A 23,688-nucleotide genomic window follows, 5' to 3' on the forward strand; every position below is an offset into this window, starting at 1 on the left:
TGCAAAAAACGCAACAATACATCGAAATCAGAATTCTAAACTCTGACATAAGTATCTTTCCAAGTATTACAATAATTGCACATCAAAATGTGCATTGAAAAGTTTATGAGATACTACAATGACATTATAACTTGTATGATGTTAAACTGAACTACAGACAATGCACGATTGATTTATGCATTAATTTGGTTGTATAACAGGATCAAACTTTTTTTTGGTTCCTAATTTATCGATTTGTAAAGTGCATGGACCCTTTGTGCATTGACTGAATTAATATCGCAGTATATAACAAAGTGGAATTGAATTAACATAGAACGAAAACGAAAAGACTTCGATGCAGATAGGGCAATAATCAAATTAACAATTTTCAAAGTGTACGGACCAATTGTATATAACGAAGTGGGATTTAAAAAACATAGTCCGGAAGCGAAAAGTCTTCGATGCATACAGATAATGCAATAATTATATTAATAATTTGAACTGTGAGTATGTTATTTTTATCATATATAGATAACTTTATTTACTGATAGATGTTTCCACTATAGTATTACATTTGGCATGTCACACGTTTGAAAAAAAGTAAAAATGTTTCATTGAATATATAATGAAATATACATTGCTCTGTAATTAGGACATGATAAATCTTATATATCTTTTTTAAACGAACGGCAATTTTTAATCATATCTTGGAATTTGATGCAACTGTCATACAAGTTAGAGTTTAAGCTAGCTATAAAACCAGATTTAATCCACCATTTTCTACATAAGAAAAATGTAGAAAATGCCTGTACTAAGTCTGGAATATGACAGTTGTTAACCATTCGTTTGAGCTTTTGATTTTGTCATTTGATTAAGAACTTTCCATTTTGAATTTTCTTCCGAGTTCAGTATTTTTGTGATTTTACTTTTTCCATTGTTTTTGGTTGTTTTGTCTGTAGGACTGTTTAGAAAGATTTGAATAATAATGTTCGTAATGGCTCGCAGCATTTAGGAGCAAATGTAACAACTTGTTTCTGCAATAGTCTAGTAACATGTTCCTGTAGGGTGCCATCTTATAGCGGACTGTAACACTGTGCCTTCTGACTATCACGTTCTAATTCCGACTAAATGCTCAAGTCTTATACAACGCATTATTATCATGTTTTCATTCTGAATATAGGTGAAACTTCTTCCAATCAACGTCTACATAGCATGGTGAAATTTAGGGTAAAACGTTTTGGGATATGGAAACCTAACTTTGCTTTTGTTTTCAATGACATACAATATAAAATCATTCTTTTATGAGCAAATATAGTAGTTCTTTATTTCAACAAAGCATAAAATATAACACGATTTAATTAGACCCTCATAAATATTCATAGAATTATTGACTTATTTTGAAATTATGCAAATAAAGGAAATAGTAATTGTATTAGAAGTTTAAATTCCTCTCATAATTGGTGTTACACAATGAAAATCAGTCTTTAAGATTGAAATATATCGATTCATTAAAATAACTCCGACAGCCATTATCAACAAAACTATTTGCTCTAATGCGACTATTTTCACTTACACTAAACTAGATTAAAAATTGAATGTTAATAAGCACTGCAAATATATAGATATATCACAATGACTTTTTTTCTTTATAGTTATAAGCTAAATCCTGTGATCTCTGTATATTCAAAAGAAAATGCGGGGAATATAAGAATAATCAATTATTCTGGGAAATTACATAACATACACCCACTAAATCCTTAGCATGGGTACATGTGTCAGAAGTAGGGGTTAACCATAGGATAATTAGTCATCGACATTCGACAAACATACCACTTTATTCTGATATAGTTGAATTTCAAAAACAAAATGACCATGCACATTGTTAACCCTTTTTTGGCCTCATCAAGTCATGACCCCGGATATATCTCAATCAAGTTACATAGACAATGTAAATGAAGCGTTAGTACATCAAACTTGTACAAATGTCGAAAAATAACCATGTTAACATTACTATTTAATATCATAATAACAGTACTTGTGAATAAGACAAATATGTTTTCACTCATATATACATGTTTAGTATCAATAAAGACAAGTGTTATGCCAAAAAAAATATGTGTTTTTCAAGGCTTAGACGTGATTATGTAAAAGAAAAATCACCTTACACATAAAAAGTGCAAGAAGCCTAAAAACTTACGTAACTGTGAGAATTTAAGGTGGTACCTTTAACTAAAATTAATTTGGCTCGTTTAATTTTCTTAAAATTTTGACAAAGTATTTACTTTGAACCAACCGTTTTATCAGAAAAATTACACTGGTTATATAGCAGTTTGACAAACACTTATTTTGATCATTGAGAAGCTTAATATTCCCTTAACACAACGTAATTAAAACGTTAACTGATTTTACAGAGTTATCTCCCTGTAGTGTTTTTGATAATGATTTTGTCATTGAAAGTACAGTTATGTGAAAGTGTAAAGACTATTTATCACTCCTTAAATTTTAGATAATCTTTAAATCGGACTATTTTGCAATTCAACATAGATATCATACATCACATAGTATGAGAACCCTTTTTGCAGCACCTGATTTCATTTTGCTTTAATATTTATTTTTTTGATCAATGTATGCTTATTGTGTCTGTCTTCTACATTTTATACATCTTCTTTTATACATCATTTGATTATATTTTTCTGATTTTGACTGGAAACGTTTTTATATGATCATCATATTAATACCTCCAAAATGGAGATGAGCGGTTAATGAAAAATATAATGTAAACGGATTAAAAAAACGTTAAATACCTTCTATGTTTGTTTTTGTCATAAATTAGACAGGAAGCCCATACAATTTTGCTTATTAATAATTGTTTATATTTAGCCGTTTCTTGATTGATTGTCATGATCTACAAAACATGTGGATAATATTTCAAATTTTTAAAATGGCGTCCGATCTAACATAGTAATATTACATGAAAATTTAATCACGGAAAGTTATTACTGATTGACAAATTTCACAGTCAAAATGATTTACATTAAAATATTAAGTGTTTAACTTCTACTACTTAGACATAAAATTACTCTACAGTGAAACCTGTCTAAACAAAATCTTACACGACCCTTATATTTGTGTAAACAAAAGATGTTCTTAAGTGAAGTGATATTAAACTTTTAGCATTTTGAATCTGGTAATAATGAAAATCTACCAGAAGCGAACACAATCGTTAGTCACGACGAGGTTCTGTTTAGAACTATGTTAGTGAAATAGTAAAAAAATCAAATTAGTAGCTGTATATTTTATGTGAAGAACACTATTTTTCATAAGTTGCATGATTAAAATTTGAAATATCATTTCACTATCATAAAAAACAAAACAATATACACAAACAGAACAAAATACATAGTGGGAAATGTCTATTATATTAACAATTTAATAATTCATAGAGGGACCCTCCTAAGTAACGGTCAGGTATGCGGTCAGATATTTAATGTACATACAGGCAATAAAACAACAAATAACATGAGTTATATTACTTTACAACATTAATATTATATAGAATTATAATAGTAACGCAACAGGGATGTCCATTATACGATCACGTTAAAGTAAATAGTCATTACAACATGTACAAATGATTTAATTTTACAGTATCAGGTTTTGAAACGTCGAATCATTACAAGTTAAGGACTTCATCATAAGTTGGTACACTATAAAAAAAAGTTTCAGAAGGACATTTTTACCATCTGGCAGTAGCCTAAATTCTTGTACGATCTACATCCACATAACAAATAATAATAAGTGCCAATTAGTAGTGCTGTACCTTTAACTTCAATTATTCGTTTATCTGTTCATTAAGGGGCAGTAGCTGTAAAATTTACCGATTTGACACAAATTTTCATTTTTGATTTATCCAAATCAAAAAAAGTTTTAAATAAACTATTAACAGGACATATGCCCGATGATATGAAGCTTCGTTCTGTAGGTATTGTAGTCTAGACGCCATCAAATTAACTATTGAGATGATCCCGAAAACAACTGACGTTCACATAACTCTAACACGATATAAATATAAACATAAATGACAATAGATATATGGACCTCGTGCAAATGGATTTTTCTATGTCTGTTTGATTTCAATTTTAAGGTTAAAAAATTAAGTTAATTTATTTTCGATTTAACCTGTATATGAATGATTTGTTTGGATCGAATCAGTCATTCAAATGATTTACCTTTGTTTCACTTTCAATGTTGACATTGTTTTCTTTTAATAGCCTTACTTTCATCAATCATGCATTATCCATCTCTACAATGTAGTTTAGGGGTTAAATGGAAGTTCATATGAATACGCATTCACTGAGGTCTAATTACTCACTTGCAAGTGAATAATTCATCATCGATGTTTATTTTTAGCTTATTTTAGCAAAATTGAATCATACAGGCTGTCAATAGCGACTTTTCATCTCACTATTTCACTTTAATTAATGATTGAACAAAAACCCCAAAAAAACTTAATTTGATTTTTTATGTGTCTCGTTGCTAGTGCCCCCTCAAAAGAATTTGAAAAGTATTTCTATTCAAATACCTATCTACTAGATAGTACAAAGCCTTTTCATTGTTTAAAACAAAAATGTAACTTATTAATTTCAAAATATAATTCATGAGGTACAAATGTACCACACATAAATTGGAAATCAGCTTTGAGTACCAGTCACATTTTATTAATTAACAGTTTAATAAAATAATAAATTTTATTTATCGTTTTCCCTGTACAAAACTTCAATCAATATATGATTTAAAGTGATTTATTCTAACAGTTTGTCATATAGGGGTCATTCAAACATAAGTGTATTTCAATGAATCAATGTATACCATCGTTGTTTAATTGATATACTTTTTTTTGCATTTGCAATTCATAACATATTCCTTAAAGGTTTGTGATGGTTTATTATACTTCCATTTTTTAAAACAGCCTAACGTGAAAAGCTTTGTTATTTTGGATTGTATAAACTGCGTTAGTGCTACAGGCTTAACAGAAGGTATTATATTAAAACGTATTATTATATTTTAGACGTGTACCTCTTGTGAAATAAATACATAAATAAATGACGGAAAGAAGGTCATCATTATATCTTGTATAAAAATCAGTAAGCATCTTTTTAAATTAAACGTAAAATACGACCTGTAAAAACCATGTGAAATGAGTGTGTGTGTTTATAGGGGTGAGTTGGGATGGGTTGGGGTTAACAATCTGAATCGCACATACTCCATCGAACATAGAGAGAAGTTTAATCGACTTGATACGCATCCCATAAAGGCAGAAGTCAGAAATGTAATAAGAAGCTACAGTCGACTACTTATGTTCAAATAGTTTAAATTCGGATCGAATGTACAAACTACGTAATAAGGAGAATGTGTCCATAGTATACAAGTACCCCACTCGCAGTATCATTTCTATGTTTAGTGGACCGTGAAATGGAAATAAAAAATCTAATTAAACTATAAAGATCATATCATAGGACACATGTGTACTACGTTTTAAATTGATTGGACTTCAACTTATCAAAAATGGTAAAATCCGTCGTGCTACTCATGATAAATAAAATCAGCTGATAAGGCACATCCGGTAATGTCACAAACAAGGAAAAGGGGACATAATTGTGACTACAAATCATCAGTTGTCAGCTTTAAAAAGCATATACCAATCTTATACAGAAAATATAATATATGAACATATGAAGGCTGTTTTTGATGCATGAAGATGATAACAACATATGATATCACTGGAATAAGAACATTCAGAATCGCACGAATTATAAGGTGATACTCTAAGATATTAACATTAAAAAAAGTGAATTTGCGAAATATCTCCAAGATATGTGTTATATTTTTGCACATGTTCTGTTATATACTAACAGCACATTTTCGGAAATGTTTCACTGCACTGCATTTGTAAAAGTAATATTCACGAAAAGTAATTAGAAATGGTAAAGTTGAAAAAATAAAATCGGTTTTAAATTAAGATGCAGTATAAAAAAGCGTAATGTAATGACATAATTTCTCGAAAATGGTTGACGGATGTATTGATATTCATTTGCATAAAGACGATTTTAATCCGACGCAGGTCATTTGATTCGGAAATAAAATGCACCACACACTTTATAATTATAAATATCATTTAGTACACAAAAAAGCAAAAAAAAAAAAATAAATAAAACACCTCGCTTACTATCAATTTCTATGCGTAGACGACGTTTCCCCCCTCCGACAAAAAGAGTTGAAAGAGCGCGAACTAATAAAAAAACATCCACCATGACTGCCAAAGTTATTACCCCTGTTTAATTCATTGTTACGATTTACCATGATCAATGAAAGATTTTATTACACACTATTCATATAAAAACCATTAACCGACAATAACATGGTCTAAATGGTATATACGAGAAGGACAGAGTGGTATACAACTGTCTATGCTTCTTTGTTCACATATAGATATACTTTAATTAGGTCAAGTTCATAATTCGTGAATAGTTTTACTGACCATCTATTGTGTGGTATTTAAATATTTTTATTTACAATCTGAAAACGTTAATCGTGTCACATTTTGTATGTAAAATTATTGAAAAATACTTATGTTAACTAACGACGATCTATAGTGAATGTTTTGTAACATATCAAATAGCCTAAACAATCACATATAATAAACCGTCGTTTTTGTTAAGTTTACTACATAACCCAGAATATAAAAGTTGTTATCCATTCGTTTGAAGTGTTTGGGCTTTTGCTCTTGCCCTTTTATAATGAACTTTCCGCTTTGAATTTTTTCGTGTATCTTTAATGTAACAAGTTGTGGTCAATGGTTCCAATACGAATTATTAAAAGGATATTGATTCATCTGCTGTGCACATATCAAAATTCAAATATAGTTTATAGTGAAAGTACACGTTAGGTTAGAATTTGGTTTGAATCAAATGTCTTTAATTTATGTATCATTTTCTGGAAGTTTTCGCTCAGATGACTACGAAAATGTTTGAATTATAGTTTGCATTATGCCGTCTTTTTTCATTATTTGTTGCATTACTGAGACTATATATCTCGATATCAACGATAAACACGGGTAGTGATACAATTGTAGCAAGATCTGCATGCCTTAATTGCAACTGAGATCTCCCGGTGTTTTGTCGGAGTTAGTGTTAATCAGTTTTTAGTTTTCTATGTTGTATTTTCTAGCTGACGAAAATAACACTTTATGAATATTGTGCGTCAAAAGTCTATTGTTTTCCCTTCTTTTTGCGATAATTTTGTCAGTTTTTTGTCGACTTTTTGTCCTTCTGAGGTTCGTCAACAAATTGAAAAATATCCAATAAAAAACATTCTTTTGCATTTCATTGATTGAAAAACTGCCCAATATAGTGCTTTTTATATCATATAGTAGTGTGATGTTAAGTAAAGATTTCCACATTGTTTTTACATTCGTTATTGACGTTTATATACCAATAAGGAAACACATGACTTTAGCTACAGGTGGTTTATATGAACGTGAAGTCTTTTACAGGATGCTGTCTGTGTCAAGTCAATCAAAAGAGACTATAAAAATTGAACGCAGACAAGGCACTTATTTTTTGTTGTCTCAACTATGTGTATTTATCCCTCCTATGTTTGCGCACGGGTAAAGATCAAAAGCTAAATAATCTTAAAACATTCCAATAACGGTACGATGTTTAAATTTCAATATTATAGCAATATTCTTTGTTTTATTTTGCGATTGTTTTAGTTAAACAATTGTAAATAATAGATTTTGGTTTATAACCGAGATTTGTTATTTAAATCGATGTGTAACTTTCGAACAGCAGTATTACTTCTATTGTCTTTATTTACCTAAATGGTTTTTTTTCAACCATTAAGCTTTATGTTTTCTTGTTTAAATTGTTACCCCATTGACCAATGTTTAATTATATGCGTTTATGGGCCTTTTATGGCAGACGTACGGTGACGTATAATGGCATCATTAGAACTTTAACAGACAGTTTTCTTGTTGGTAATTATACAACCGTTCATTTACCCTGTGTAAGACGAATCTACAATAATTCTTATATAATTCGCAAGAGTAGGAATATTTTGCTATGTTAGATAATCAGCGATGTTTGGTGTTTATATATAGATGTTGTTCATTTATAGCCTATCATTACATATATGAATAACCCCTTGGCTTTAATAGTTCTTACATAAACAATTTGTGTATTAACATTTGAGTTTAAAACTTTTATCATTCAATATTCTAATGAGAAAATCAAAAGATTTAGGAAACGAAATCTATCGCGAGATGCATCTTTAAACTATTTGCATTCTGTGTATAGGCTAGGCCAACGACGTAGTATAATACCTGCACAAACATTGCGTCAAAGAAGAATTATCATTTGCAACTTTTTGGAATATTGAATTCAAATGAAACAAAATTAAAGTCATACTCGAATAAAACAAAAACACATCAGCAACACATACATTTTAGAGGCATTATGCTAAATGTCAACAAAAGTTCTAGTAGACAGTAAACTGTTGCACGTTCTAACAGTGACGCTACTTAATAGTTGTTCTAACATGATTTTAAAACTATTTTGGGATAATAGAGACCCTGCTAAATCACCTAAGCGATATTAATATAATGCCAGATAATAACAAACAGCTAATGATAAAATGTTATTACAATACATATTTAAAGACATTGATTAAACATGTTAAACACAAAATGAAAGTGAAAATGCATACATTCTGTATGTTGCAACTGTTTCATACTTATATGATAAAATGTTGTCAAAAATCAGACATAAGGGAACGAAACCCCGAATACGTGTTGAATTGAAAATCTTACCCAATATTGGATATCTAGAGTATTTGAAGGTGAATTTGGTCTTAGATTGGTTTGATGTTGTAGTTATCCGGAGGTGCTTTTAGGGAATTTCTAAAACCCATGTTAGTTCCTTATTTAGTGATTTGTTGATGATTGAAATATTAAATCTAAAGTAGTTAACGTGGTTTTGGTATACGATTAAACTTTTTTTGATTTCGGTATTTCTATTTTGGTTGTGGTGGCTGGATATCGTATATATACTACAGGATTCTAAACAATACTGATTACCTCAAATCTCTTTAGTGTGGTTTTGCTTATCTCAGGTAATTAAGGTTTCCTTGTGTATGTCTAGGTGAATTGTGCGTATGTTGCGTCATATTTTGAAGAAGAAATGTTCAATTGAGAGCATGGCTTGTTTTAAAACATGACTGAATTACCGCCATTAAAATGTTGATATTAGATATTTTTGACAGACGTAGACATTATTTACTTCCGGTTGACACCTTTATAATTTCAAGCTAATGTTTTCAGTCAGATTATGTAATTATGGTTGCCTGCACTCCCTCACGGAAGTACAAATATTTAAGTTTCAAAGGAAATTTCTACGTAATTGGCGCATCTTCTTTATGATGTTGTGTTACCTAGAATATAAAAGTCTTTAACCTTTATTTTGACCATTGTTTTCCTTCGTTTCATTACTTGATCTGTATTACGTGTATTGTTTTGTTGAATAAAACTAAATGACACGTTCATTCAAAAGTTTCAGTTATTAAATCAAATATTTCCTTAACTTTATAATAAACATCGGAAATTTGTGAATTATTAAGGTAAGTAAGTCTGCTAGTATTTTGAACACTGATACATGTTTTACATGTATTGATAAAAATGATTTCTAACTCAAAATATTTATATTAAAAACACTTAGTTTCTAAACTTTATATCGAATCTGTTGCTTTATAGCTTCTTGACTAGTATCATCCGTTGCGTGGAAGACTTTTTGTAAAAAGTCGTATTTGGTTAGAGTATTAGCGAGGAAAGGATATTACGTTTTCATAAGACAAATTAAACAAGTCTGAACGCATCTGGAAAACTTATATTTCGTATGTTTGAGACGCTACAGCTAAGTAATAAGTTTTCTTCACTTATGAAACGAAAAATCGTCCCTTATAAACATAGTGTTAATGGCATATGAAATATTCTTACCTTACTTTATAGTTTCATAAACGTTTGAAGAATGTAAATCGTTAGTTATGGGCAATTCACTGTACCTATGATTAATTATAGTGCGAAGAAGGTTTCTTAAATTAGGGCCGTGTATTTATAGCTAGTATTTATTGATATTGCTAGTATTTATCTTGTATTCCAAATATTACCAGTTGAAATTTATTACTATGACTTTTAAAATATATAAATGTATTGTATATTGTTAAGAAACTCTCTTATAGTCAATCGTTATTCCATAATTCATAAAACACTGGTATGTCATGAATTTTATCATCGTTATTAATTCTTCATAACTGTTAGCTTTTTGTGAATTATGAACATTATATAAGGAACACTATTAGAATTACCATCTAATTTTCGCACATTTTTTTTTATGTGGGTTGAAATGTCTAACCAGAAAAAGAAGAATGTCTTTTCATTTGTTCATTTCAAATTTGAATTGATATTTATCATAACCACATGATATAATAGTTAGATAATGATATTGATTGAAATAAAGCTGATAATGGTAGATTAAAAGAACTAATTATTTTTCGTGAATTGTTGGCGTTTTCATCATTATTGTTCATGGTATTGTCATTTTGCTTTCGACTTACCTTTATGAATAAATCTTTTGTATGCTTTGCCTTTTTTGGCGATTTAAAGAGATTTTAAGATGTGGTCGAAATCTTAACTGTTGTGAAGTCTCATCACTATCGAATGTCAAGATTTATTGAAAGGCTGTTTAATTATCTTGTTGGTAGTACATATTTATTTGTTATATTTTAGCTATGCATTATCTATTTTTAGATTTTCCTTAGACTTAGTATCAATCAACTGATCGTTTAAATCTGGCTTCAATCTTCTATTTTTTTGAAGGTTTATTTATTTCATAATTGTTCAAAACAATTTTTCTTATTTATCTAACAGCCTGCATTTGATTTACCCGAAATATGTAAAATAAAAGTTACTGCCCTTTAAAAAAAAATGTGCAAAACATCTCTTCTTTCATCTATTAGATTCATTTATAACATGTTTTATCAAACCACAAAACACTTATTTTCAATTTGCCTGATCATCCCACAAAACCAAACAAATGATTTATAATAATAAACAATATTTTTTTCTTACCTAAATGATTTAATTATTAAAATTCTAAAAGTATGCACCCTTTCACCAAAAAGCCACAATTGTTTTATAGCTAACGATTAATTATTTTTTTCTTATGCATTTACCACATTATTTTATAATAAAACAATAAATTGATATGTATCGCACAAAATTTATATTGTAATGATCACGCAGTTTTGACAGATTGACTTGTTGTCGTTGATTCATTGTTTTGCTATTTCTTCTTATAGGTTTATGGAAAGTATATCTTAGATCTACCAAAAGGATATAGAAAATTGTGGATCAGCCAAGATGGCGGGATGTCATATAATCCGAATAGTAAGTATTTCATTCATTTGTCATAATTACTCCAGTCTAGTGAAAGTGATGTGACTCCAATGTCAACAAATCTTTGCTTATAGAGAAAAAAACCAACAGACATTCAAACTCAAAGTCGTAAATAACCTGACATCTTCGATCAGGAACTGACTTACAGCTAGCTATAAAAACATGTTTACTATGCGGTATGGGCTTTGCTCATTGTTGAAGGCCGTACGTATTTTTTGTGTCATTTGGACTTTTGTGGAGAGTTGTCTCATTGGCACTCATACCACTTCTTTTTTTTTTGTTATATTAACTCATTATTTCCTTTTGCAAATTCCTGTACAAAGTCAGGGATTTGACAGTTATTTTCAAGTTGTTCTGTTGGTTGATTAAGTCAAATGGTTGGTTGTGTTAATATGTATGAAAATTAGCTTTTTAACTTTCCTTGAAGTTTTGTACTTTTGTTACACTTTTCCTGTAAATGCACATTATGCTACATTAAAGTATTTATATGTTAATTAAAGATACCGAACTTTCTGTATATTTGTACATCTGTGAAGGTTAAATGAAAGGTCAAGTTTGTTTTGAGGTTGTTAATTAACATGCAATTGTTCGATGTACTTTGACAACAACACGGAAACAAAGACGACATTAATAGATAAATGGATCTCGAAGGAATTTACTCATAAATGTTTTCAAAGAATGTTTACTAGCGTGTGGTTCAAGACGCTCCCGTCGTTAGAACTAGCGATACGAACGACTATAAAAGAAAACGTCGTCAAGCAATAGATCTAAGAAACAAGCTTTATTACGCATCACGCATCATTGTAAATATAACGGAATTTGATGAAACTGTCATCAAAGTGAGAGGTTTAGCGCTTTGGGGCAAGTTTAACCCCCCATTCTCTACGTTTTGAAATGCCTGTACCAAGTCAGGAACATAACAGTTCTTGCTAATTCGTTTTTGATGTGTTTTGTCATTTGATTTTGCCATGTGATTATGGACTTTCCGATTGGATTCTCCTCTGAGTTCAGTATTTTTGTGATTTCACTTTTTACTATCTGATCCGTCAGGAAAAAAAAAGTTATACAACTACCTCAAGAAAGGCGATGTTCAAATCTCGTCAATTGATAAGGAAGTGACGATTTAAGTAACAAAAAACGTAGGGAATTGCATGCTTTTGTTATGGTACGAGACCAAGTTCGTTGATAGAGTTAGGTTCTCCTTTAAACCTGTGTAACCCGCCATGCAAGTGCACACTCAGTTTCAACTTTAAAATCGGAAATTGCATATAAACAACCATAAAAAGTATTTAAAAAGTTTAAATCTATCCTTACAACTATAAAAACTTAAGCTATAGCTATAGCTGGAAAGTTTTATTTGTGCTATATTTTTAAATTTGTGCAGTACATCTGATTTATATTCTTAGAAAGTATTCATCAAAATGAAAATGATGTGGTATGATTGAATACTTCGGAACATGTTAGGCTTAAGCGGATATTGATCACATGCAAAAGATTTATTTAAAGTGCATACAACATGTACAAAGCGTGTGACAGATTTGCATCATCTATTAAATCATAATTAAGGTTAGTCATTTGCAAGATGTATTGCAGAACAGTATGTTTTGGATAAGGTTAAGTAATTTAAGGGAAAGCTTTTTTTTCTAACGGCATAAAAAACCTAAACTGATATATTTTGCCTTTAATACAAGAAACAACAGTATTTCTCTTGTGTATGTGTGTGTGAGTCAGGGACAGGGTGTTTCTTTCTCAATACAAAAAATTCTATCGAATACAATCGAAATCAAATTATTTTTATAACACAATGTATTAACATGAACTTTTTTCTTTGGAAATTTGATATCTCATTTACCTCCTAATCAAAAAAGAAAAAAACGATCAAAATTGACATTGATGCATTTTTACCCCCCCCCCCCCCGAGAACATTTTTAAGCTGAACGATTTTGCCAGTTTGATATATATTCTTTAAGTGCTAATGTTCAGCAATATTCATGCAACCTTTTTTTTTAAACTTAAAAATACTTAAAAAGTTCCGCATGGACGTTATGTCATTTCTAAAAGAAAACAAATGATGTCAAATATAAACTTTAAAAAAGTTATGAAATATTATATTTTGTTATTTTTAGAGATAAAATCATGTACTTTTTATTAAAATACACGAATAATAAATTAAATAGTTATACGTTTTTCTAAAACATTAGAAATGACAAACGGAAAGTAATGACAGATGCACAACAACAATGTAAGAACAAAAAACAAATACAATGAACTTTTTGAAATCTATTAGCAACACATAAAAAGCGTAAAAAATTGTAACATGATACCTTATAGGAAATTACATAGACTTTATTTTAGTCTGGTAATAAAACGTGCATGTAATAACTATGCGGTTACATTTATCATATATACCATATACATATTTATGCCACAATAGTCGTTGATCGCTATTTGAAATGTCATATTTATGTAAGTACGAAACGAAAGTGTTAAATGTTATAGTAATGAAGAAAAAAAGGTTTGTTTGTTTATTTCTTAGTTATCCCACACACGTAATTTATCAATAAAAATATGAACATCTGACAAACAGAACATGGCTTCTGTTGTTCATAAATATTACAATATTGGCAGTTTTTTGTAAATAATATGACTTGGCAATTGATGTTGTTTTCACTAATGCAAAGAATACTGCTCATTGGCGCGACTACCACATCTTCTTATATCTTTATCAAGTAAAGTTCCACTCAGTCGGAGGATAATTCATCATTTGATCAACAGATACTCTAAGAAACAATTGACAACATGAGTTTAACATTTTTAAACACATAGACTTTGAACTAATATTAATTTAAAATTTAAAAAATTATGGCTTAATTTAATTTTTAATTATTTACATTTAACTGTTTAATGATTGATGAGTTATACCGTAAAAGTCATTATTTTAACAATTTATTGATATTTAAAACACAACATTTTCACAATATAAAGGAAAGTACTAATATCTATTCTACAAAAGTATTTTATGATTATTAACACCTGTTTGTGATTTACATTAAATATTTCTTTATTTCGAAAAGAAGGGAAACAATGTTGAAACCGATAGACTGCTGTTGCTTTAAATTAAGGTGTTTTTTTATAAGTTGAAACCGAAGAATTATGATTTGATTTTTGTAATGACATTTAAAATTTTAAGATTTTCGAATCTAATTTTCTTTTTATACCACCAATTTACATTAACCTTTCGAATACTTGAAATTATTGATGTATTTCTATACCTATTTACCAATTTCGTTTAACTAATCATTTATTTGACTAACAACTGAACTTTACAAATGTCATTAAGTTACATATTCCTGTCGTTCTGCTCATATTCCAAAATATATTCAATTTTTCAATTTATTTTTAGTAAAAACGTTTTTTCTACATATATTTTATATGCAAAATGATTTAGCAAAATACTATTAAAATTTAAACTTTTTTTTTTTTTTCCAAACATATTTGTCTGCCTATAAATAATAAAATAAAATCAGTGAATGATTTAACGATAAACGTTCTGTAAAAGGGCTCATGCAGATCATCACGTAGAACGTACCTACATCGAATCAACACCTGACAAGATAACAGAAGTTTCGACAAACGTAAAATATATATGACATGAATAACCAATAAAAGTCATATAATTTTCACCTGTTTAGTTTTTTCCTTGATTATAAATTTATGATTCTATAGCTGAGGTCACTCGATTTGGACTGAAATTTTGTATGTGCTTTTATGTTAAGGATGTTCTCTACTCTATTTCTAAATAACAAGCTTTTAAAAGATATTATATGAAATAAGGACCTGAAAAACAGAAAAAAATGAATACTTGTTTTCTAGATATATGCAATTGAAAATTTAATTGGACTTGATTCTCTCTAGATTTGTCATAAATTAAACATTAGCAACTTTTTTTCTTTCAAAAATTACAGGGGTTTTATACGATTTTCATTTATGGCTTTCTAGACTATATGCAATACAATTATGAAAAGAAAAGTAGCGGTTAGCGAACAAAAATAAATTAAGCACTAACTACATGGAGGAAACCAAAGGATCCAGAATGCTCTTCAACTTCGTACTTTATTTGGCCTTTTTAACTTTTTTGGATTCGAGCGTCACTGATGAGTCTTTTGTAGACGAAACGCGCGTCTGGCGTATATACAAAATTTAGTCCTGGTATCTATGATGAGTTTATTTTCATAAATATAATTATCTGAAAGTAATGGTAATGACAGAATGCAGCGATGGAATAACATCAGTATCTTTACAACAACTATAACCACTAAGTATATTAATGAAAATAAAAAGATTAATAGACATTTCCCTAACTATTCAGTTTTGATATATTATTACTGTAATAAAAAGCTTTATGCGAAATACACATTTTATCAAATTCATGAAAGAGAGTTTTTTAAGACGTGTTTGTAAAAGTTAAAGTCTTTTTGAATTATTCTTAGCTTGATCAACATTAGATTTAGTCGACAAAAGAACCTCTACATATGGATCATTTTGTTGTCTTAATACCTTTAATGACTTTTACTTTCATATTCCTACAGCAATCATTAAACATCTCAGACATTTGTAATAAATTAATCAAAACTTTGAATGGTATTGCTATCCACACCTAGCTTTACTGAATTGATCAATAAATCAATATATTTGACAATATCTGAACCCGCCCTGGAAAAAATAAATAATTATCATATCACATATCTATAAAAGGACGAGACCAAAAATAGCTAATTTAATTAATTTTCTTATTTCAATTAATATTACATCAAGTCTTATAGAAAATCAGTTTTAATATGTGTCTGACAATTTGAAATCAACCATTTTGTTCAGCAACGATTCTACTTCCCGTAATCTTATTTTATGATTGATTTGTTGATGTTTACTAAGTCTATCACAGAAGTTTATAGCAGAGTAATATCCCTTCGTTATAAACTGACGGTTCAAACGCATAGACTACTTAAAAGCCCTAAATATAGTCCGTTTTTGATGTTGTTATAAAATATGATGCGAACTTTTTAAAAATATTAAATAATAAAAATACCAAACTGCGAGGAAAATTGCAAACGGAAAGTCAGAAATAAAATGACCAAATCAAAAGCTCAAACTTATCAAAAGAATGGACAACACCTGTTATATTTCTGATTTGGAACATGCAGTTCTCATGTAAAAAAATGTGGGATTATACCTCGTTATATAGCCATCTAAATCATTTTTATGACAGTCGCAAAAATTCCCTCATATTGACAAATATATATTCTGCGTAATTACTGTTTTCATTGTATGAAACACATTTTAATGTTTACTTCTTTTACTACAAAATGAGAAGGTTATTTCATAGTCGTGTTACTTTTCAGGGACACGCTTCTTTTCCTTATTTGATTTTTAAGTAACTTTTTTCCGTTGAAGAAACAAAGGTTCCAACTATCTCAAGCGCAGTTGCCCTTTTAGGAATCAAGCAGTACGTTTTATGTTCCTTTTAGTCATAACAATTCCTGAACATTTTATAAATTTATACATTTTGGGCTTTGACATATTTCCGTATAAGCGATATTGATGAAAGAATACCAATAAAACCCTTAAAACAAGGAGTCGTAACTTCATCCGTTAATTAAAAAAAACAAAATTATGCTAGCATATCTAAATTATGATTGATAATTATAAACAATCATAATAATGGATGTGTAGTAGGCGATAAAAGAGTGACGAAAGATACCAAAGGGACATTCAAACTCAGAAATCTAAAATAAACTGACAACGCAATGGCTAAAAATTAAAAAGACAAACAATAGTACACATGACACAACATAGAAAACTAAAGAATAAACAACACGAACCCCACCAAAAAATAGGGGTGATCTAAGGTGCTCCGGAATAATCTTTTCGAAGAACTTGGTTAATTTCGTTTCGAGTTCATGCGATTACAAGTGTTTACATTGCAGCATAATCTGTACTTGGACCAACATGTTTTATTGACATTTGTTAAATTACTTTTTGTATTTATATACGTGTGATATATAGCATTTCTAGGTGCTAAAATTAGAAACTGAACATTTATATTCATGCAAAGAAACTATTTGATACACCATTCTATATTTGTATTGTTAACGTGTCATGTTTAATCATTTTAAGGAGGCGTTCGAGTTCAATTATAGCGTTTGTTTGGCACACATATCAAAACAGAAATGTACTTATTATATATCAAAACACGAGGTCCGATCAAAAATGTTTGCTTAGGAAAATTTAACGGTTTGACTATTCTGTATGAAGGTAAACCACAAAAAATCACTTCGGACTTGTATTTGTTTATTTCATTTTCTTGGACAAGGTGAACATTTTGTTTGTACTCAGGGTTATCATGAAGTAGGTACTGGATTAATTAATACCGTACAAATATACAATTTTACAATAACGGATTAAAATGTTACCAATCCACACGCAAGATAACAAATTTGATGTTTTAGACTTTCCCTCTTACTCTCCCATATTCCCAAGTGGTCTTTCCAAAAATTAACAATTACTTTAATTTAACCTTACAAAAAATGCATTTGCATTTGATTAATTTAATAGTTTTTCTTGTGTAGTAGTTTTCTACGGATTGGAATATTTTTACAGAATATGGCAGTTGTCATCTAATAGTTCGTTTCTATATATGTTGCATTGTCGTTTGTTTTTTGTTGCTCATTAGACTTCTGTTGTTTCGTTGCTTTTCCTCTTATAGTTGATGGATTTTCCTCGGTTTTAGTTTGTAACCTTGATTTGCTTTCACTCAATCGATTTATGACTTTTGAAAATCAGTATACTACTGTTGCCTTTATTTGATAATTGGTAAAATTTCAACAAGGGCATCAAGGTTTAAATTTGGTAAGGCAGACACGCGATTGGTCGACATGGAACTTTATATCAAACGAATTTTTAATCACTGCTGTGATCCATATTCTTTCTACAAGTAATTGACCTAGTTTAAGTCGTATATCAACTCATACCATGTCATCCTAAAGCACATATCATTTGCATTTTGGATGTGTTTGACAGCCGAATTACCAATAAAAATTTAGTGAAACCTGTCTGCACTCATATCTTTGCTTCAAGGTCTTAATAATGATATAGACGACCGTGACGGTAAAATGAATTGGAAATTATTTGACAATTAATGAAATAAAATATTTTAATTGATTATTGTCTTTTTTTTTTTTTTATCTTCTAATGATTTTGAAATTACATACTAATATACCAATTGTAAAAGGGCTTTTTGTTTTAACGAAATTAAATATGTTACTTGAAAGGAGCAACAATTTGTGGATGGTTAACTGCCTACCCTGTCGAAACACCGATTTATTTTCTGATTCTCAGATGGCTTCAGTTTGCTTATCATTAGATTTCTATGTCAGAGTTTAAGTGAGATTGATTTTTTTTACATTTATATGTATTTGTTACGAATTAGACATTTCAATTTAATGAAAAGTATATAAAACCATATTGTTGACACTTAAAGTAATGTCTTTGTGCTTTGTACTCTTTCTAAAGATTTTGTTAAGAATATTTTCGTCTTATGATAGGAATATAATGTTATTAGGGAAGTTATTTAAAACTATATAAAACTTTCAACTACAGCGTACTTGACGTTAAACATTCTTCTGTGTACCTAATGAAAGTTACTTCAAACACATTTTCTGGCACTGAAATAATAAGGGCGACAATAATTAATCGGTGTTCAAATCTCGTTAGGGTAACACACAAGTATTGAAGAAAAACCTAAGGTATTGACAAGAAATCATGTTTTGAAAAGAACTAAAGATGAAACGATAAAAAAATGCTTCGACAAGATAAGCATTTCCTGCTTTACACAAATTTCCCGCCATACGAATTCTTCTTCAGTCAAGATATTACAATCGGGAAAAAGACACAATCCATTATATATTGTAAATCATATGACTATTCTTGTAAGATATCTAATGTAATAAGAAATGTTTGTTTTCACATAATTACAAAAATGAACATTAAATTTTCTCTAGTATTTGTATTTATGTTGTGTTTTTCTTTATTTCAGGTGACAATCACATTAGTATTAGTATTATCGACTCAAGCTGTAACTCATTTTAATCAAATGTGGAAAAAATTATTGTAAGTTCTTTTTATATTTTGTTTGAAATAATTGTTTTGACATAAATACCAAAAGTGCAATGTGTCTATTGATTGCAAAATGAGTTTGAATTTCACAGTGAGACCCTCGGGGACGCAATCGACCCAGTGATATAAATAGTTATCAAAGGTACCACGACCTTTGCTATCTATGGAAACAGACTAACAAGATAAAAATATATTAAATATGTTAAGTTTCTCTTAGCTGTGTGTTCATATTGCATTATATGTTTAACTATTTATTAAATGCTTGATGTATTTCAATGTATTCGATATTATTGAATAATGAATCAAACGACTATAATAGAACTAGCAAGTGTTAGTATACCGTACTGATGTATCGTTAAATGAATATAAGATTTTAACTAATGTATTTTTGATGTCAAATGTATTCCCTGTACTTTGAAATCTCCATAAATGTTTTGTACACAATCTAGGTTGCAACAACGTGAATTAACGGTAACGTAATGTTATACATTTTTTTTTATATTAAGACAAGTTGTTTAAACTTCCTTTGATAACATTTCAGAATGATATCTTTCGAAGTTACAACGTTACCCACAGATACACAAATTGGAAAATCATATTCTTTATTACTGCAGGAAAGCAGTAAGCTAACAAGATAATTGTAGAAAATAGCTTTAAAATCGGAATACAGTTAAAATCAATGAATAAAAGGATGTCACCCATCACCAAAATGTTTGGCCAGGTGTACGAGCAACTAAAAATCACACGAGAAGCTAAAGCAAACAATAAAACATCAAGCTCCAGACAATATAAAATCATTTAAAATCTGAATTGTCCTATTTGATATATTTTGTCTAATGCGACACCCATATTTTGATGAACAAAATATATCAGCTTTTAAATGTATGGCTAATTTTAGATTGTACTATTGAAAACTGCACTCTTTCAGTGCATGAAGTGTTTAGAGAAATGACACAGAAATGTGAACTTTAATTTACCAATTATAATAAAATGCGTGTTTAATAAATGTACATTTTTCACCCTGTAATTCATAAATAAATGCTATTTTTTCGTGTTTTCCTGCAGAAAAGTTCACCAGGTTTATAAGGCATAAAAGACCTGTGGTATTTCCTTGTAACAATGACAAACAATGATATAAAGATTTTGTTATGTAATGGTACATACATGTAAACGTACAGTACTCTTTCACTAAAATTAACTTATATATTTAATGGTCGCAATTGAGTTTTTCATTTCATTTAAATTACATTTTGATAAGAAGAAAATGTCAATGAAATGACCAAATTGGACACTGGTCAGGAGTTTGATACACTCTTCATATCGCTAAGACTAAAACTAGTATCCCAAGTTAGATTCAGACAAGTTCTAAATGGCTCCATTATTGCTTAGTGATAAACTTCGAACATCTTTATTTATGACAAATATAAAAGTGTTTATTTGTTTTATCATCCATTTACAAACCACAAATAATCACTTTCTGCTGAAAACAAGATCTCACTTATTTTTATATTTATGTTTTCAATTTCAGAACTAGCCGCAAATTTACAACAATTACACCAGACAATTTACAAAAATATTTTCCAGGATATTTTCGAACACCATCAGAACAATTAGAATATGAAAGACTGATCTTATATGGATCAAAAAATAAAATACCAGTGTCAACACAAAGTATGGCACCTTATAATTACCATTGTAATGTAGACTGTCGGCGTAGATACGGACCATTTCATAACATGAGATTTAAACGACAAGCCAGTACAGGTTCAGGAAATAACGATGATTTTATGCACGCATGTTGTGTAACGTAAGTAATGCCTATCAAGAAGGAATTGTAATAACTATCTGACTAATTACATGTAAGTTACCTCTTTTTATGTCCTTGGTTTTTACTGTTTTTACAATTGGAGTCATGAAAACCATGTGAGGAATGCTATATTTTTTAATTTTTCAATTTATATTATTAATTAATGTTTACTTCAAAATTTTCAATAAAGGTTGATAATATTTGGTTGATAATGACACAACTATATTACAAATAGCAGTGGGCACAGGATGGTGTATAATAATTAATAGTACCCAGACTGTATTGCGAGCCTTTGATCGTTTTAAATTTAGACCAATGAGTATTAAACATCGTTAGGCGGATGTTCGTAAACCCTGACGAAACGAATCGAAAAAACTGTCACATTCATGGTTTAGTCGTTTTTTTCTACTGAATGGATTCACATGTGTTATATAGTTTAAGGTCGTCTGATGTCTCTTTGTTTTATTAACACTTACAACCCATAAAAAGGAAAATCACAAAAATACTGAATTTAGAGGAAAATCAATTCGGAAAGTCCATAATAACATGCCAAAATCAAATAACAAAACGCATTAAAAACGAATGGAGAAGAATTGTATTATTCCTGATTTGGTACAGGCATTTTTAAATGTAGAAAATGGTGTATTAAACCTGGTTTTATAGCGCTAACCCTCTCATTTTGATGACAGTCTCATCAATTTCCGTAATATTTACATTTTTGCGTTAACTTAACAGACACAATAAATAAAATAGTCAAAATATAGGTACATAAGTCATCATCATATAACAATTTTAAAAGGAACAATTTAACAGAACACAAAAACATCTATCTACAAACACAAACTGTTTTATACATGATGCAAGTACCGCATGATCCACCTATATTTACTGTATCTTTTTTCAAATTTGACTGTTAATATTGTTCGGTACACAAACTAATTTGCAAAGGAAATTATTAAACTTTATAACTGCATAAAGTATGACGATTAATACCTGCGGTTTTCGTATTGGGTTCATTCTGGCCAGTCTTTAGATTTCTATGAAGTGCTTTTCAGGAATATGACAGTTCTTGTCCATTCGTTTTTGATGCGATTTGTTATTTGATTTTGCCATATGATTATGGACTTTCCGAATTGATTTTCCTTTAAGTTCAGTATATTGTTGTGATCTTACTTTTTACGAACTTCGACTTCCGTGTGTTTCCTTGGTATCGTTTGCCTCTTTCTCAATTAACGCTATGAAATATCGTTTCATACCTTAATAATTTATACAATGCAATGTGACATTTAATCCGTTTGTTGATTTACGCTTTTCAATATTGTAATATTAATATTTCAGAAATGTTTTCTTCGAAACACCAGATCTAAAACCCAGTGTGAATGGTGACAATAGAAATTTACTCCATCTGCCAGGAATGAGACAGGTTTTCAAAGTAGAAAATTGCAGGTAGGTACAACGGGTTGTTTTATAAATCTGTTTTATTTTTTGTTTCTGTTTTGTTTTATTTATTAAAATGACGACAACCAAAGGGAAGTAATTTTACATCTATAAATGAAAGGGGGGATGAATAGTTTTTAAATTTTATATTCATGCATATAAACGATGAAAAGGAAAGGACTGATAAAATGCAAGAATTGGGTTGTTCTATTAATCTAATATGAAATATTTATCTAAATATTGTCAACTACAAGAAAAATAATGTCATCGTTAAGCATTGGAATTTGTTTTGGTAGACTATCATTGATTACTTGTACAGTCCCTCCCCATTATGGAGAAATTTGAAAATTGGGAATATCTATATAAAATTATAATTATAATCATAAAGATAATGATCATTAATTTCTATAAAAAAAAATGCTCCAGAAAAATAGCATAAAAATAACGTACAACTAACTAACTAAAAATCGGGATTGTTTTCTAATTGATTTATCGATGATGATGTCTAAAACATCTTATTTTCGAGCCTTATATTTGTGATTGTTTTTTTCATGACCAATTTCCATTGATATCAGAGTTTTTTTTTTTAATATCTTAAATGAAAATAAAAATGATAGTAATAACAAGTGTAATAAAAAAAAAACAAAAAACATATTGTTATATCAACCGTTAGTGACTGTATTTTTTTTTATTTCACGCTTTGCTTGGTGTGGTTTATGGTGCACAATGCTCTGTATTTTTCTTCACATTAATCGTCAATATTTGTGTAAAAACTGATGATTGATGA

The 23,688-nt window shown here is 29.4% G+C and overlaps 1 protein-coding gene across 4 annotated transcripts in view; it reads left to right on the top strand.

Annotated features, from left to right (window-relative positions):
* Nucleotides 1–23,688, top strand: part of LOC139502572 (uncharacterized) — a 42,602-nt gene that overhangs the window by 2,337 nt on the left and 16,577 nt on the right. For 3 of the 4 annotated variants that reach the window (XM_071292079.1, XM_071292076.1, XM_071292077.1), the window contains exons 2-5: nt 11,389–11,476; nt 19,578–19,651; nt 21,186–21,464; nt 22,803–22,910. In XM_071292079.1, coding sequence (XP_071148180.1) covers nt 11,450–11,476; nt 19,578–19,651; nt 21,186–21,464; nt 22,803–22,910 — 488 coding nt within the window. In that variant the 5' untranslated portion in view covers nt 11,389–11,449. Of the gene's footprint in view, nt 1–387; nt 483–11,388; nt 11,477–19,577; nt 19,652–21,185; nt 21,465–22,802; nt 22,911–23,688 lie in introns of those variants that run through there. The other variant, XM_071292078.1, reaches the window with a different exon arrangement.

Source organism: Mytilus edulis, chromosome 14 (assembly GCF_963676685.1).
Source record: "Mytilus edulis chromosome 14, xbMytEdul2.2, whole genome shotgun sequence".
NCBI lineage: Eukaryota > Metazoa > Mollusca > Bivalvia > Mytilida > Mytilidae > Mytilus > Mytilus edulis.